General features: G+C 35.3%; 1 protein-coding gene across 1 annotated transcript in view; it reads left to right on the forward strand.

The window, feature by feature from the left end:
- camkmt (calmodulin-lysine N-methyltransferase) overlaps nt 1-16,968 on the forward strand; it is a 136,343-nt gene extending 119,375 nt beyond the window's left edge. Inside the window, exons 9-11 of the mRNA XM_051126799.1 lie at nt 2,532-2,595; nt 5,610-5,741; nt 14,877-16,968. Of these exons, the coding sequence (XP_050982756.1) occupies nt 2,532-2,595; nt 5,610-5,741; nt 14,877-14,969 (289 nt within the window). The 3' untranslated portion in view covers nt 14,970-16,968. The remainder of the gene's footprint in view (nt 1-2,531; nt 2,596-5,609; nt 5,742-14,876) is intronic.
- Nucleotides 16,969-18,320: the final 1,352 nt, after the last annotated feature.

An 18,320-nucleotide genomic window follows, 5' to 3' on the forward strand; every position in this document is an offset into this window, starting at 1 on the left:
ATCACTGACAGGTCAATATATGGAAGTAAAGAGGAAGTACCATTGGTAATTTGGGAAGGGTTTTGTTTGACGTACCCTGTCAAGGCCAATGTGGCATTCCTGCACTCTCACCCCTAAACTCACCCTCTATTGTCCAGACTGACCTACTCCACCCAAAACACAGGGTCAAAAGTTGAAGTGCTAATGAAACGCTTCGAGCCATCAGACTCGTGACCGCTAGAAATGGCAAGTGAGATTACAAAAATAAGGTTTAATTAACCTGACTCTGACCTTTGAACCCTAGCAGAGGAGAGCAGTGTTTTAGCATAGTTAGAGTTAAATGGACTATTTTGCTAGTAAAAACTAAATTCAATTTGGAGTATGGTTTACTCTTTGAAAAACAGCTGTAGTGTTATAAATAGGGAAGAAAGCATAATATGTACAAACAAATGCATTCAGCTGATGAAAGGTGACAGTTAGGATACTCGGAATGTTATTAAATAATAGAATGTTGTTTAATTAACATTCTATACATGAAAGAACAATGTGTATATATGCCAGCCAAAGATATGGAATAATGAAGAATTTTTGGTTTTTGAAACAAGTATTAACTGTGGAAGCCTGTTCCGGCACTGAATAAAAAAAAAAAAAATAAAAGGTCATTGTGTGTCAGACTTGCAAGAAAAAAGTCAGAATTGCAAGATTGCAGACTCACACTTGTGAGAAAAATTTGCCAATTCTGACTTTATTTCTCGCAGTTGTGAGTTTATATCACAATTCAGAGAAAAAAGTCAGATTATGAGTATATATCTCACAATTCTGACTTTATAACTTGCAACTGCGAGTTTTTAATCATGCAATTCTGAGAAAAAGTCAGAATTGTGAGTCTTAATCTCGCAATTACGAGTTTCATGCATGCAAAAAAAAGGTCTGAATTGCGAGTTTATATCGCAGTTCTGACTATAAATCGCAATTGTGAGGTTTTATCACGCAATTCTGAATTTATAACTCACAATTGCGAGTTTAAATCATCCATTTCTGAGAAAAAAAGTCTGAATTGCGAGTTTATTCATAGTTCTGACTTTATAAATCGCAGTTGTGAGGTTTTATCACGCAATTCTGAATTTATAACTCTCAATTGCAAGTTTAAATCATGCATTTATGAGAAAAAAGTCTGAATTGTGAGTTTATATCGCAGTTATGACTTTATAACTCGCAATTGTGAGTTTATATCTCATAATTCTGACTTTATGACTTGCAACTGTAAGTCTGTAGCAATTCTGATTTTTATCACAATTGTGAGTTTATGTCAATTTCTGAGAAAAAAAAGTCAGAACTGTTAAGTCTGTATCTCGCAATTCTGATTTTATAATTCTGAGAAAAAGTCAGAACTGTAAGTCTCGCAATTGTGAGTTTATGTCATGCATTTCTGAGAAAAAGTCTGAATTGTGAGTTTATATCGCAGTTATGACTTTATAACTCGCAATTGTGAGTTTATATCTCATAATTCTGACTTTATGACTTGCAACTGCGAGTTTTTATCACGCAATTCTGAGAAAAAGTCAGAACTGTAAGTCTGTATCTCGCAATTCTGATTTTATAACTCGCAATTGTGAGTTTATGTCATGCATTTCTGAGAAAAAGTCTGAATTGTGAGTTTAAATCACAGTTCTGACTTTATAAACTGCAGTTGTGAGGTTTATCATGCAATTCTGAATCTATAACTCTCAACTGCACGTTTAAACCACTCATTTATGAGAGTCTGAATTGCGATTTTTATATTGTTTATATCGCAGTTCTGACTTTATAACTCGCAATTGTGAGTTTATATCTCATAATTCTGACTTTATAATTTGCAACTGCGAGTTTTTATCATGCAAATCTGAATTGATAACTCACAACTGCGAGTTTATATCATGCATTTCTGACTTTATAACTCGCAATTGTGAGTTTATATCTTATAGTTCCGAGAATGAAAAAGTCAGAATTGCGAGATGAAAGGAATTGTGAACTTAAAAAGTTGCAGTAACGTTTTTTTTTTTTATTCAGTGGTGAATTTGGGCTTCCATATATAACTTCTAAGGCAATAATATTGTAAAATATTATTACAATTTAAAACACTTGTTTTCTATTTGAATGTATTTTAAAGTGTAAGTTATTCCTGTGATGGTATGTATTTGTATGAAATATGCATATACTGTATGTCATTGTATGTGTCAGTGAAGGGTTTTTCTGTTTCTGTTGCTTTGTATTAGTATGTATCATATTAACGCCACCTGATACTTCCTTGATTGTTCATCTCTGCTAGCATGTGTGTTTTACCTTTGATTTGAATGCTGTCACGCCACTGAAACAAAATTTGTTCACATCTGAGGAAAAAAAGAGCATCTACATCTGCAAGCAGTCATTTTTTTTTTTTTTTTTTTTTTGCAGTGTTGGTGGATTTATTCGCAAACAGTGAAAATAAACAGCCTGCTGCTTTATCTGGAACCATTATCGTTGCAATGCATTCTAATCTTTCTGGTTTTTCTGTGTTTCTCTTTTTCTCTTAGTCTGTTTCTTGACCAGTACAGAAGCAGTCTGGTTGATGCACTAAGAAGATTACTGCGACCTGATGTAAGTGACTGTGTGTGTGTGTATGTGTGTGTGTGTGGACTCTCAGTAATTAGTTGGCATGCAGTGATTGAGCGAGTAATGGAATGGCAGGATTAATATCATGTAATACTTTAATACTTATTATGTGCAACTTAGATTGGGTCATCTCATCTATTTTATGCACTGCACTAATCATAAGACCCACAAGTCCTTTTTCATGCCCTCTTGATGTAAGACCCTGAACAGCAAATGAAGAACACTTCAAAGATAACAACGGATTTGTATTTATCTTTAAGGTTTTTCATGAATTGTCTTTGATATTTTTTCTTTATATGTTAAGGGCTGTGGTGTTCTGTGTGTGTGAGGGAGAGAGTTTTACTCTGTTTAAAAATATATAGTTTTTAATATAGTATACATTTGTTTAATAAATAAATAAATAAATAAATGCAATATTTTATGATTATAATTTTAAGGTTTTGCATATTTTACGGTCTGTACAAAATCCACAAAGCATTTGGCAGCAAGGTGGCAGCAATAATTTGACAATATAGTAAAAGTTTCCAAGACAAGTGACCTCAATATAACAAAAAGGAAAAAAAGTTGAAGCCTGTTAGTAATTGTTAAAACTTGAAATATGAATTCTCGTAGTCAGGTAATAATAATGTGTCAAAACAATCACTCCCTCAGTAAATGAAAATGCTTTGTTTTCCTGGCTCATTGAGTGGAAACGGGGTAAGACAGATTTATTGTTATGATTTTCTCCCACAACACTGCTGACCAAATGTTTGAGGCGATTTATTGAAACCAATTAATTTTCCTCCTAATGACTCTAATTTGTTATTGTAAAATGCCAGCGGACCATCCGGCCAGCATACACAGCTGATTAACACATCTGTAGATATGCTCGTTTTTGTGTACGTGTGTGCTTTCGGCGTGCGTCCCGTATGGAGCTTATGAAAAACGAAAACATCTGTTGTATTGAGATGATCCTGTTCTCATATTAGTAGTTGTTTGTTTCACTTGTGTCGTTGCCCATTTAATTAAAGCAATAATATGAACAAAATATGAAATAATATTTAAAACCGAAGGATTTCAAAGAAACTTTGAACCTTTGGGTAATCCTCTTAGCTTGCCTGGTTGGTCTGGGCTTGTTGATCTATAAAGAGAGGGGATGCGCTTCCAGCCATTGATTGGATTAGGTGAGCTTTAATCTTTTTGTTTATTATCTAATATAATACCTGGGAGAAATCAAATAGAATGTAATGATGCAAACCGACACGGACGGCAAGTGGGCTTTGAGACGCAGAAGATGAGCTGGACCGGATAGAGAACAGAGCTCATCCCCCACGCTAAAAGCATACCGGAGTCTACCACAAATTTTCATTTGAGGGATTAAAATCCACCTGCTAATTTTTTCCTTTATTTGGTAAATTACTAGGCCATTTATAGCCGTTTGTTTTTTGCAGTTTGGTTTAAAAGAGACATATTTTGTATTCAAACAGGTGTCCCAACTATCGTACTACTTCACCCCGTTTTTCATTGTTTTACCAAGCAGACGGGAGCAACAGTATTTAGTCTTTGTAGGGGAATCAACCAACTAACTAACTAACTAACTAACTAACTAAATAAATAAATAAAATCAGTTATTATTTATTAATAGTTTTATTAATAATATTTTATGTATGTCTTATATAATGACGACGATGATGATGATGATGATGATAATGATGATGATGATTATTATTATTATTATAAATATGTTTATTATAAATATTATTATTAGAGCGATATGTGAGAAGATTGATTTAGCAAAAATGAGGGGTTTTTTTAGCAAGGGCGGAGTAATAGTGTGTAAATTATATTTATAATAATAATAATAATAATAATATGTCTTATATAATGACGACGATGATGATGATGATGATGATAATGATGATGATGATTATTATTATTATTATAAATATGTTTATTATAAATATTATTATTAGAGCGATATGTGAGAAGTTTGATTTAGCAAAAATGAGGGGTTTTTTTAGCAAGGGCGGAGTAATAGTGTGTAAATTATATTTATAATAATAATAATTATTATTATTATTATTATTATTATTATTATTATTATTTACTATTATTATTATTATAACCATACCATTATTATTAGTAGTAAAAACATTTATTATTATTATGATTATAGCAATATGTGAGATGATTGATTTAGCAAAAAAAAATCTGGTTTTAGCAAGGTCAGAGTAATGTTGAGTATGACAATAGAAATAAATATTTATTATTATTACTATTATTATTATTATAACAACAGTAAATGTTGTTATTGTTATTATTATTATAGCAATACATGAAATGATTGATTTAGCAAAAAAAATCAGTTTTTAGCAAGTCAGAGTAATGTTGAGTATGATAATAGAAATAAGAATATTTATTATTATTACTATTATTATTATTGTAACAACAACAAATGTTGTTATTACGATTGATTTAGCAAAAAAAAAAAAATCAGTTTTTAGCAAGTCAGAGTGATGTTGAGTATGACAATAGAAAAAATAATATTTATTATTATTGTTATTATTATTAGAAATGTTATTATTATTATTACTATTATTATTATAGAAATGTTATTAGAAATGTTATTATTATTATTATAGCAATATGTGAGAAGAAAAAATTACTGCCATGTCTACAGTCTGAAAAAAAGTGATAATAAAAGATATGCATATAAAAAATGATTGAAGTATGAAGTATGTACCAAATGTACTCCAATAAAAAAATATTTCAGCCTTTCTACTTACATTTTTTTTTAGATTTAATTCAGTGTGTTACTTGCCACTTCTTTATAATTGTTTGTGAAATTGACTAGTATTAGTGTCATTATTAGGTTAATGAGAGAGTATTTTGATGTGAGCTTGTAACACACATTATCGTTTACTTTTAATTGCGCTACCAAATGCACAATTTGTTAATGGTGAAGTGAAACACTAGTAAAGTGTCTCTACACTGTGTATGTTTGTGTTTTGTCTCTTTAGGGCACAGCTCTAGTATTTGCCCCTACCAGAGGAGATACACTGGCAGAATTCTGCAGACTGGCAGAAAGCACAGGCCTGAGAGTGTGTCGCTATGACAACTACGACTCACACTTGTGGGACCTTCACCTGAAGGTGTGTATAATATGTGTATGTGGCTTTTATTGTATATGTGAGCGTGTGTAAATGTTTTAAAGTGTCAAAAAGTTGAAAATCAAAGTTTTAAGTGTGACTGCATTTGCCACCGCCTTTGTGTTCTAAATTTGTATTTTGAATGTTTCGCTGAAGTACAGTATGCTATGTCAGCAGGAACAGGAACAGGGAGTCTGTAAGCTTAAGCGCTAAATGGACTCTTAGAACTCAAAAGCTGTCTTTCTGAGAAATTCTAAATGAATGGGACGGGGTGCAACTCCTTTCCCCCTGCCTGAAAGCACAAAATACCGTACCCAGGTCAAAGCAGCAGTGCCATCCAGCTGGTTAACTGGCACCGATAGCACAGCCACGGCTGCCATTTTTGGTTACCGAAGAAGCTGTGAGGACCCATTATGCCCCACAGGCCTAACAGTGGCGGCCCTGCCCATGCCTGAAGAAAATGGGCCTGTCAGCGGGACTCTAGAGCTGAGTGATTGGAACTTTATTTCTGAAGTGATGGACATGGCTGGGCAGAAAAACGCTGAGGGGTCATTGTGGCTACCAAGGAAAGAGTGTTTGAATTTAGAGCCGTCAATCGAGAAGAGAAAAGGAGAGAGAGAAATGCAGAATTATGGTGTTACATAGAAGCCCTAGAGTGGAAAAAGAGTTTTTTTTTTTTCTTAATTTTTCCCCCTAATAAGCATGAACAGACCTAATACAGCAGCTAAAGTGGAAAGTTTTAATCCCTTACATAAGCCCATAAAAATACAGCCCAATGTACTGTTAATATTGAAGTAGAGTTCCATACTGACCGGTGACATATTTTGAATTACACATTGTACCGTGTTGTGTTTTAGGGTGAAAATAAATCTGTTTGTAAACAGATAATGTCCTAGCAGAAAATTACCAGTATCTTTTCCATTTTCTCCAATTTTTTCTTGCAGCGTTGTTCTTATCTAGTGAAACACTTGGTTAGACAACATTGTGATGCTCTAAATGCAACCACCATTTTGCTGCAGAAATCATTAGAAAGAGTAAATTCCTTTAAAATTCCTGTTAAACTCCTGAAATTGAATTTCAATTAAAGTACCAAACATGAATTTAAGGAAATAATATTATTAAGGGATTAGTTCATTTCCAGAATACAAATTTCCTGATAATTCCCCATGTCATCCAAGATGTTCATGTCTTTCTTTCTTCATTCAAAAAGACATTAAGGATTCTGAGGAAAACATTCCAGGATTTTTCTCCATGTAGTGGACTTTACTGGCACCCAACAAGTTGAAGGTCCAAATTGCAGTTTCAGTGCAGCTTCAAACATTTATATACTTTTTAACCACAAATGCTCATCTTGCACTAGCTCTGGAATGCTTGACGAGTTATGTAATCACATTGGAAACATCACGCGTGGTTAGTTATTTGTCTAAACCCTAACCCTAACCCTAACCCTGGTTCAAAAAGCTACTGTAATTTTTTTTTTTTTTTTAGAAAATTACAGAATCACAGAACTATGATGAGAATCTGTTGACCTTTATGTCAACGAATAAAAACGAGACAAAAATGTTCAGGTAGATTTGGGAAGAGATTCATTCAGAACGAATCTGCTGCGTGGTTAGGAGGTTAGATCTGTACATTTTAACTGTATCATAGCCTATTGATTTATCCGGCAGGACAAAAGCTAGCATACATATGCTGCACGTCTCATAAAATGTTCACAAATGTGAATATCTGTGAGTAAGAGAAGAGCAGATGTGGATAAATTTGACGATGTAAAAGAGAAGTCAATTCGGTTCAGTTTTCTGAGCGCAGACACTGAAGCAGTGCCTCTCACACAGCGCATAAATACTCTTTTGTGTCTCATGAACGTAGAAATACTCATATTCATGAACGGAGTATTTACATAAACATACTCGTTTACTTCCTGGGTGAATGTAAACAGTTCGGAGAATATCGGACACGTATCAATACATTGCATTCGGTTTTAAAGGGACAGCAGCCTAATTTAGTTGCTATTGTCTGTGGCATTGATGTTAATCAATCAACAAAAGAAAGACAAAATCACTCACTGCTCTTGACTGAATTTAGTAGCCCTAATAAAGATGAATCTAAATTTATATAAATAAATATGTCTGCTTGAAAGAATGAAGAATGTGGTAAACAAGTTGTTATAAAGATAGCATAATTAGCCTATATAACCACTGGTATATAACAACAAACTTACACAAGTTCTCAGTGCTCAAATGCACACACAGTAGTCCAAATGCGAGTGTTTCACGTAAATGTAAGTTATGGCTTAAGTGAACGTAAACAGGTGAGTAAAAACTGAATGCGTCAGTATTACATGCATGCCTTCCATCTTAAAGGGACAGCATTCCTGATTAAATGATCATTAATGTTAACCAAAAAATGTTAAATAAATGTATAGCCTACATGTTAATTAAACTTACTGTATCTGAAAAATGAGTTTCATTTGTATCTCTAGCGTATTTGTGTTATTATGCCTCTTTTTCAAAAATTTTAAATTGGGATGTGAAACTGCAGTTAAACTGCAACTTAGAACTTCAACCCATCAAACTTTGTACAGACTTCAATTTACATACTATGATTATATTCAGTCAGAGAATATAAAACATGTTTGATATTTTGAACCAATTTTAGAACACATATTGTTTTCATTTGTCATGTGTCTTCTAGCAACGAGGCACATGTTTCTGTGTAAGTTTGTTGTGTTTGGAATGACTTTAGAAAGACTGACAGTGTGTGATCCTGAGTCATTTGTAAGCATTTACTAAGTTAGCTAAGTAAGTATTCCGACTAGTGTAGTGTATTCACACATTGAGCTATGGTTTTATTTATAGCCAACCAGAAATCCCCTCTGCCTGTGAACCATTTTGCAGGTTTGCAGAAAGGCCACATGGCTGAAACTACAGGCGGCAAATGCATTCAGTATTGGAAGCGAGCAAAATGTGTGAAATCGCTCACAGCACCTTTAAGTATTGTCCAGATGAGTCAAAATGGTGTCACTCTTGCCCATTTGCACACACACAACTAGCTAATGCGTTCACCTTTCCCTCGCGTTGCCCCGATGCACCTGAAGTCTTAACGGGGTCTTTTTGAGCCCGACCACCTACTGTGTTTCTGTGCGGATAATGACATGAGCAGCGAGGGGCCGAGATAGCTGAGTCAAGAGTCCCGCTGTTCGCGCCTGTGTGCGTGCGTCTTTACTCTCGGTTTTCCGTCGGTTCACGCAGCTGTGAGTGTGATACGAGGGGCGAGCTGAAGTGCCCTCATCATATCTCAAAGTGATTAATTCCTCTTTCTTATCTTCTGATGAACACCCTGCCCCCTGCGAGTGTGCGCACGTAAGGAACGAAGCGCACAAAGAAAAGCACGGCAGACAATAGATCACATGCCCCACCTCCTTCAGAAGCCCAAATCACAGGCTTCTATTATAGCAGCGTCTACGGGCCCCTCCCGGACGTACACGTACGGTCGTCTGTCGCTCCTCACCTCCAGCCAGCCTCTGATGTCTTGGAGATTGAAGTGTTTCCTTTAAGACCCTAAATCTCCTCCTTTCCTCCCTCCCTCCCGTGTGTGCAGGCGGCCCAGCGCAGGCCGGCCGCGGATGGGGCTCTCAGCGGTGTGGGGACGTGGCGAGGGGGCTGTGTGTTATCCTCTTATCCCCACTGTTCTGGAATAGAGCACCAGCAGCTGGAGGACTGCAAGCCGCCTGATAATGCAGCTATTTTCTACTCGGCCATCTTAATCTTGTTACTCAAATGGTTGTGAAGAGAGTCATGAATTTTAATTCAGACATCCCCCGTTCACACCCACACATATACATACACATATTAACTTAATCTCTCTACATCCTCCCCAACTTCCAGCTGTCTGTCTGGCCGTATCTGCTCTCGGCGCGTTTAACACCCGAATCTATCCATTTCTGGGGCCTGTAGCGCGAGCATCCGGTTGTCCGTTTCATCCGGTGCTTTCTCTCGCTCTCCTCGTTGCAGAAAGCAGGCTGAGGGGGAACGAGGAGAGGGAGGGAAAAGCAGCAATAAAATAAATGACTTGCATCTTGGCAGCCGTGCGATTAAAAAGTAGGAGCCGATTTATCCAGCCACCCATGAAGCTGATTAGCAGGCTGTGATCAGGAGGAACAGCTTTGCTTGTTAAACTTTTCACCTTTGCGAGCTCGCTGCCTTTTTCCCCTTCCTCTCTCTCTCTCTCTTTCTAAGCTTCTTTGCTATATCACTCTCTAACACTTTCTCTCATGCTCTCTCTTTCCTTCCGGCCTCTCTCAATCACTCACTCTCTCTGTTCCTCAATCCTGACTTCCATGTGCAGTGTTCTAATTCATAAGCTCCCTACATAGTGTTTACTTGATGCTAAACATATCTACAGTTGAGGTCAAAAGTTTTCATCCCCCTTTCAGTATCATTAAAAATGTTAATTATTTTACTAAAATAAGAGGCATCATACAAAATGCATGTTATTGTTTATTTAGAACTGAGCTGAATAAGATAGTACACATAAGAGATAGTCCACATAGTCCACAAGAGAAAATAATAGTTGAATTTATAAAAACGACCCAGTTCAAAAGTTTACATACACTTGATTCTTAATACTGTGTTGTTACCTGAATGATCCACAGCTGTGTTTTTTTGTTTAGTGATAGTTGTTCATGAGTCCCTTGTTTATCCTGAACAGTTAAACTGCCTGCTGTTCTTGAGAAAAATCCTTTGATATTTGAAGATCAGGGTAAATTTAACTTATTTTGCCTTCTGGGAAACATGTAAGTATCTTCTGTAGTCTCTGAAGGGCAGTGTTAAATGAAAAAATATAATATTTAGGCAAAATAAGAAAAATGTATACATCTCCATTCTGTTCAAAAGTTTTCACCCCCGGCTCTTAATGCATCATGTTTCCTTCTGAGGCATCAGTGAGCCTTTGAACCTTCTGTAATAGTTGCATATGAGTCCCTCAGTTGTCCTCAGTGTGAAAAGATGAATCTCAGACTCATACAGTAATTGCTGAAAAGGGTTCAAATACACAAAAATGCTGGAAAACCAAAGAATTTGTGGGACCTGAAGAATTTTTCTGAAGAACAGCAAGCAGTTTAACTGTTCAGGACAAACAAGGGACTCATGAACAAATATCACTAAACAAAAAAAAAAACACAGCCGTGGATCATTCAGGTGACAACACAGTATTAAGAATCAAGGGGATGTAAAGGGGGAAGCATACTTTTGAGCTCAACTGTATATATTTTGTTCATCTAACTTAACAAAATTCATTCATACGGAACAGTCTACGGAACTTCAGTCATGGCAGGTGAGAAGTGTTTGGTATAAATATAGATATCAAGGATACATTAAATTGATCAAAAGTGGCTGACATTTCATCAAATAAATTTGCTCTTTAGAACTGAAGTGCAAACAATTGTGTAGAATGCTGAGGTGAATTAAGCTCAATAACTCCTTTTCACACTTCATGTAGTACTAAAATGACATTAAATGTCTAAGGTAAATTTCTCTCTTCAGAGTGTAATGTATCAATGCATGCTTATTTCTTGTGCTGTTTACAGTGCTCTTCAGACTGAACAGTGTTGGGGAGTAACTAGTTACATATAACAGTGTTATGTAATTTAATTACAAAATAAATGAGAATGCTGAGAAAAAAATGTAATTAAATTACAGTTACTTGTGAAAATGTTAACGATTATAATGGGGGTTACATCTGAATACTTATTGTATTAATATTTACTATTTCTTGTTATGATTTTAAGTGTATTTAACCTCAGAACAATCTCAAAGTAAAAAGAGGTGCTAAAATCAGATTTTTTGGTGACTGTGCTTTGAAAATAAATTATAATTTTAATTCAAGAGATTAATTATTTTGAAAGTTACTTTGATTGCTTCTATTGTGCTCATTTGTAAGTCGCTTTGGATAAAAACATCTGCTAAATGACTAAATGTAAATAAAATGTAAAATTTGAAAAGTAATCAAATGTAATCAGTTTCATTACTTTAATAAAGTAATTGAAATAGTTGCACTACTTACTACCTTTTAAATAGGGTAACTTGTAATTTGTAACCTATTATATTTCCAAAGTAACCTTTCCAACACTAAGACAGAACATATATGCTCCCTATGGTTCAAAGTGTACGTTGCAGGGTACCATCAGGTGATTTAAACTTATCCTCCCTTGCACTGCACTCTCACATGTCTGGGTTGGTGTGAATGTGTCGGTCCTCGCATTGGGCTTAGTGTTGGTCGGCTGGCTGCCCCGATTACAGAGAGGTCACGGGTTCAAACATTGGCTGCTGTGTCGAGGGGTGGAGAGAGAGATAACGCACATCAAGGGCAAGAGAGCGGCCTTTTATCTGTTTTTATTTTATCTCAAGCCACAGAGATGATGAGGTGAATGTTAGAGTAAGACAGAAGGAGAGCGTGTATCCATATGGGAATCTCTTAATGGTGTTCATACAGATTTAACGTTCATTGGTAATGGTTTATTTTCTGTTCGAAGCCAAAGGAGGATGCTTAGATACATCAGTGATACTGTTTATAACTTTCCTTTTGGTAAGGCCTTTCGGTTTAAAATGTGAATGATAAAACTTTAGCATGATGGATGTGTTAGTGTAATCTGTATATGTTGGAAACGTGGTGGTACTGACTGTGACCTACTTCAGTATATTTTACTCCAGTACATTGTGTTTGCTGTTTGGAGGGATCTTGTTTTCATAAATCAACTGCACGTTTCTCTTTCTAAGTGCTGGCGGAGTGTGTGGGATTTCAGAGGATCTGATTGGTTGGGACAGGGCTGAGCTCCAGGGCAGAAGAGACTGGCAGTGCACTGAGTGTACTGCCACAACTCTAGAGCTCAGACGGTGGCAGAAAAGCAGACCCACAGGGCATATTGTACAGCAAGGCTGCGTGACATTCTCTCTGCAGACACCTCTACTCTAAGCGGGCCATTATCAAGCAGTTAGTGGGATTCTTGCTGCTTGTCCTTGTTTGTTAGAGGGAGTTTTTGCACTGCACATTCGAATAGTGAAGGGCATATCACGGGAACTTTTTTTAAGTGAAATGTAGCAGAAATAGAATGTTCTTGCTCTAATTTGTCAGAACAGTTGTGAGAGCAACAGAGTGAGTTTTATTTGAACATTGGGGCTGATGTGTCAAACCCTATCAACCCAAATCTTAATTATTATTTTCAAAAAGTATTTATTTCTTTAAATTATTTTTTAAAGTAATTTGTTAACACTTTACAGTGTCGTTTGTTAATATTAGTTAATGTATTAACTAACAGGAACAAACAATGAATACATTTATTACACTATTTATTAATCCTTGTTAATGTTAGTTAATAAAAATACAGTTGTTTATTGTTTGTTTATGTTAGTTCACAGTGCATTACTTAATGTCAAAAAACACAACTTGTGATTTTAATAATGCATTGGTAAATGCTGAAATTAACATTAACTAAGATTAGTAAATGCTGTAGAAGTATTGTTCATACTTAGTTCATGTTAACTAATGTAGTTAACTAATGAACCTTATTGTAAAGTGTTAAAAGTGAATTATTTATTTATTTATTTATTTATTTTTTTTACAGGTTTTGGATAAGGAAATTATCGCATATTAGCAGCGTTGTTATTGTAACTAATATAAATAATATATAATAATAATATAATTATAAATATAACAACAACAACTCAACTCTTAAAAACTCTTAACTTACTTTCTTATATAAATAATAAAAATGACAAAAGCACATAACAAAATTACTAAAACTTAAAATGAAAACTGGAAATATAAAAATATAAATCTAAATAAAAAAAACACTATAGTGCATAAATAATACTAAAATAACACTGTTAAGTAGTTGCACTACATGACATTTTACAGCTTTAACTAACCTTGCTGTGCCTTAAAAATGTCAAATTATCAGATTATTATAAGAGACTTTTTGACTTTTGTTTGTTTATTTTTGTCATGATGATTTTGTCTTTATGATATCGCTTCCTATTTTTCCTTCATATATCTGCTTGTTGGTCACACCACATGACTTTGATTTAGAACAACTTTAGGAAGCAGCTCAGTATTGTTAAAATATTTTTTTATTTCTGATAAATAGTAATGAAATAAAATATGCCAAACTACTTAAGGTTTTCTTTTGAGGAATATAATTATTTAAATGAGGCTTTAGCTGTCCTGATATCATATTTGAAAAATGCCTTTAAAATAACTCAGACATACCTTGTAAAAAATCTTAAAATTAATTTTAATTCATATGTTAACATGTTTGTCTTAGAAAAGGTGTATTTGAGTCATTACAGGCTTGAAGTAAATTTTTTAAATATTTTTTTAAATGAATTAATAGATTAATTAATAATGCGCTATAAAAAATGATGTGACCAATACGTTATGATAACGTTTTTACGTTTTTTTTAACTCATCAAAATAAGTTAAGCAGTTTTCAACTTTAATTTATAAGTTGTACATGGATTAACTCATTATTTTTAGTTGATTGTACTTGCATCGTGTTCCCTTCTGGAGCATCAGTGAGAGTTTAAACCTTCTGTAATAGTTGCACATGAGTCCCTCAGTTGTCCTCAGTGTGAAAAGATGGATCTCAAAATCATACAGTCATTGTTGGAACGGGTTGAAATACTAAAATGCTGAAAAACCACAGAATTTGTGGGACTTGACAGACTTTTCTGAAGAACAGTGGTCAGTTTAAATGTTTAGGACAAACAAGGGACTCATGAACAACTATCACTTAAAAAAACAGCTGTGGATCATTCAGGTAACAACACAGTATTAAGAATCAACTGTATGTAAACTTTTGAACGGCGCCATTTTAATAAACTCAACCATTATTTTCTCTTGTGGGCTATATGTAAACGTCTTTTATGTGAAATATCTTATTCAGGTCAGTATTAAATAAAAAAATAACATGCATTTTGTGTGATCCCTCTTATTTTGGTAAAACAATTAACATTTTGCAGATTCTGCAAGGTGTATGTAAAGTTTTGACTTCAGCTGTATATGTGAGTGTGACTTATTGATTCAGTAGTGTAGTTTTTCTGTCATCTTTTTGCTTCTGAATTTCAGTATCTTGTTTTTCAGATGCAGAGAGAGGGAAAGGAGGTGTACGATGAAAACATCCACTATCCTCTTCTCCTCACTCTCACTCACGGATCCAGTCCAGCCCTGATCTGATCTGAGCTGGGCAAAGCCATCTCATGCCAGGCTGCCTTTCTGTACCGCCCACCCCGGCTTTGCCACTGTGTCCTCAGCTCCTCCTGTGTGTGTGTGCCAGGCCTAAGCAGCCTCTTATCACACTCCTCAACTCTGATAACTTTTTAACTACCGTGTGTGTGTGTGTGTGTGTGTGTGTGCAGTGAAAACAGATGATGTAGGTGAGTTGCCGTGTGTGCGTGTACTTGACCTGTTTACTGTGCAACAGCAGTGTGAAATGCATTAAATGGGAATGGAGAACACATCCCTCCCTCTCATCCTACAAACACTGCGGATGTGACGCTCAGATATGAACTCATTCAGCGCCTGTGATATCAGAGATGGTGATTCAGGGCAGAACGTTATGAATTTCTGAATTTGACTCTGGAGGCTGATACAACTAATCAGGTTCGCAGGACTATCTTCGCCTCTCTACGAAGACGTAATGTAAATGAGGCAGTAGGGTCGTCTTGATCATGAGATCTTGTTATCATAATGACACCAGCTCTCGGTTAGCTGCTGATTCTGTATCTACATTCAAAGGTTCATTCTGACACCAAAGGTTATGAGGGGTTGAGATGGATGCTGCTGCACTGAATGTTATTTGCTTCACTGTGAAATGCTCTCACCTAGCATTTTTTTTTATCGAAGAACTGACAAGATATGACAGATTAGGCCAGACTAAGACTCAATTGATGTCTTGACAGCGTCACACTACCACTGGTTAAGACCTGCGGCACTGTTCTCCACTGTATGTTTAGAGCGCACTCACTGTGCATGCTGGACTAATGGCCTCATAAAGACATGAAAAGGTGTCATCATTTATCATGTCTTGAAACCCATTTCATTTTCTTTTAACCTTAGAATGTAAAAATTGTTATTTGTAGCAGAATGTCCATATTGCTCATTTCTATACAATGAAAGTGAATAGTGAACATAACTATCAAGCAACATTTTCAGAGAATAACAACTTAAATGGAACCCTGGGTATTAAGACTTCTATGGCTTAATGACATAAATGATGACTCATACTGAAATATGTAGTAGAAAACCCATAAAAGATTTACACTATTTAAAAAATCCACATCGTTTTATACATCGTTTTTGGGGGGTGCCGTTATTTTGATGACATGAAATGGTTGCACTCAGTGAGCTACTGGCGCTACCTGTTGCTATTTTTACCACAACACAACTTCAAATACACAACTACAATATATGGTGTACAAAAATACACCATAGGCTTAAACCAAATGTGCCACTGATTTTTCTAAACGCCCTTGGGTTTCGAGTGAAGTCCACGCTGAGAAACTCCTTCTTTGGCTGCGCCGTCATGACAAGTGTCGGCATGTTTACATCCAGCCAAGATGGCATCTAGTGTTTCTTGTCCCTGTCCCTTTGTTTGTAAGATCTTTTAGTAGCTGTGGTCTACTAAAAGTCTCAAAGGCATCAGGGCTAAAGTGGAGAGAACAAAAACACGGGTCTTCAAGAAGTTTTATTTGTCCACAGGCATCTTCCCTGAATTTCTTAAATACCATAAATCTTTCATGGGTTTTCTATGACATATTTTAGTAAGAGACTTTCATGTTATATTAAGCCATGCAAACCGTAGTACCAAGGTTTCCCTTTAAATTTCAGTCTTTTCTACACACAAGAGGTTCAGGGACTTAAAGCTGGGTTGACTACTTTTATGGTGTTTTTATGGTGCTTTTTTGTCCTTTTTTGGAACTTGGCAGCCTCTGGTCATCATCTACTTGCATTGTATGGAAAAGAGCAGCATGGACATTATGCTAAATTTCCTCTTTTTATATTCCATAGAAGAAAGAAAATATGTGTTTGGAAATGACATGAGGGTGAGTAAATGATGACTATTTTCAAGTTTAAATTTAATTAATAGATAATAGATACATCTTGCAATTCTGACTTTTTTCCTTTAAAATCTGAATTTGCATCTTTGTTATCTTTTTTTTTTTTTTTTTTTTTTTTTCACCACAGAATAAAAAGTAGAAAAGGTAACTATGACTTTTTTCATGATTCTGACTCAGTTCTGACAAGTTAATATCTCACATTTCGGACTTTTCTACTTAGAACTTAGAATTGCAAGATATACATTTTAACTCAATATAAAGTCTGAATTATGTTTTTTTTTTTTTTTAATCCCATGATGAAATCAAAAGTTCCTTTTTATATATCAAGGGGTATACAAAAGTTGTTCTTTGGTGTACATTCTGAAGAATATTATTTTATGCTCAAATATTGAACTATTTTATGCATTTTAACAAGTAAATCTTTGGTTGATTTATTTTTATTTTATTTTTAAAACAAGGCTTTTCTAAACTATAGCCCTTTTTCCCCACTGTTTTCTCCTGGTGGTGAGCTGCTGGTGCCTCATTCAGAGCTCTTTGGTTTGTTGTGAATTGTTCAGGGCTGTGTGCTTCTGCACTGTGATTACATTTGTACAAAACACAGATGAGTCCAAAGTGATTGTTTCTCACTGACACTGCAGGTGCTTGTAACGACTGTGATTAAATCATTGTTTTGAATCCTCCTGTGTCCCGCTAATTTTTTTGTGTGTCGCATAATGTGTAATTGATTTGTGGTGTGATGGCTCATCGTTATAATGATTAATGCCAAAATTGTTTCATTGTATTTAATGTATCAATTGTACAAATTAATTATACTTCTTTTTTTTTGTTTGTTTTGTTTAGTTTTTAGAAACAGGTGGGTCAAATGTTGTAACCAAAAAATTTTGTTTTTTTGTTTAAACCTGTACATAACGTTTTAGGATTTCAACATAGTAAAGTTCTGAAGTAAAACCAAAAAGAAATATTTAAGATTCTGCGCTATTTATAGCACTGGAACATTTTTTGTTCAAACCAAATCCTGAGATATTCTCAAGTTAATTTTTCAATTCAATTTTTCACTCAAATTGTATGTTTATAAAAACATTTGTATTCAATCAGGGTAAAAAAAAAGCATTTTTACTAGTGTTCTCACTTTTGCACCTGACTATATGTCCTGCAATGTCACTTGACTAGCTGATGGCCTCACATGTGCCTCAATTCACAGTTTGACTGTCAGTCTAGGCCTCTTCATTTCCCATGCTCTGATAGCCAACTTGAAGCTCAGCTGTAGAGTCGCTATGCAGCTAATCCTGTCAGTCAGTCTATGGAAAAAAGAGAGAGAGACGGGAGGAGGAGGGGTAAAAAGGAGCCCAACTCTGTCTTTTGAGATTTGAAAGAGGTCCGTTGTCCCCTCCCTCTGTCCCAGTAGAGGGAGAGAGCTCCCTGTTCACTACAAGGGCTCCATTAACTTGACCACTTGCCCTTTGCACAC

The sequence above is a fragment of the Labeo rohita genome, chromosome 13, assembly GCF_022985175.1.
Source record: "Labeo rohita strain BAU-BD-2019 chromosome 13, IGBB_LRoh.1.0, whole genome shotgun sequence".
Classification (NCBI taxonomy): Eukaryota; Metazoa; Chordata; class Actinopteri; order Cypriniformes; family Cyprinidae; genus Labeo; species Labeo rohita.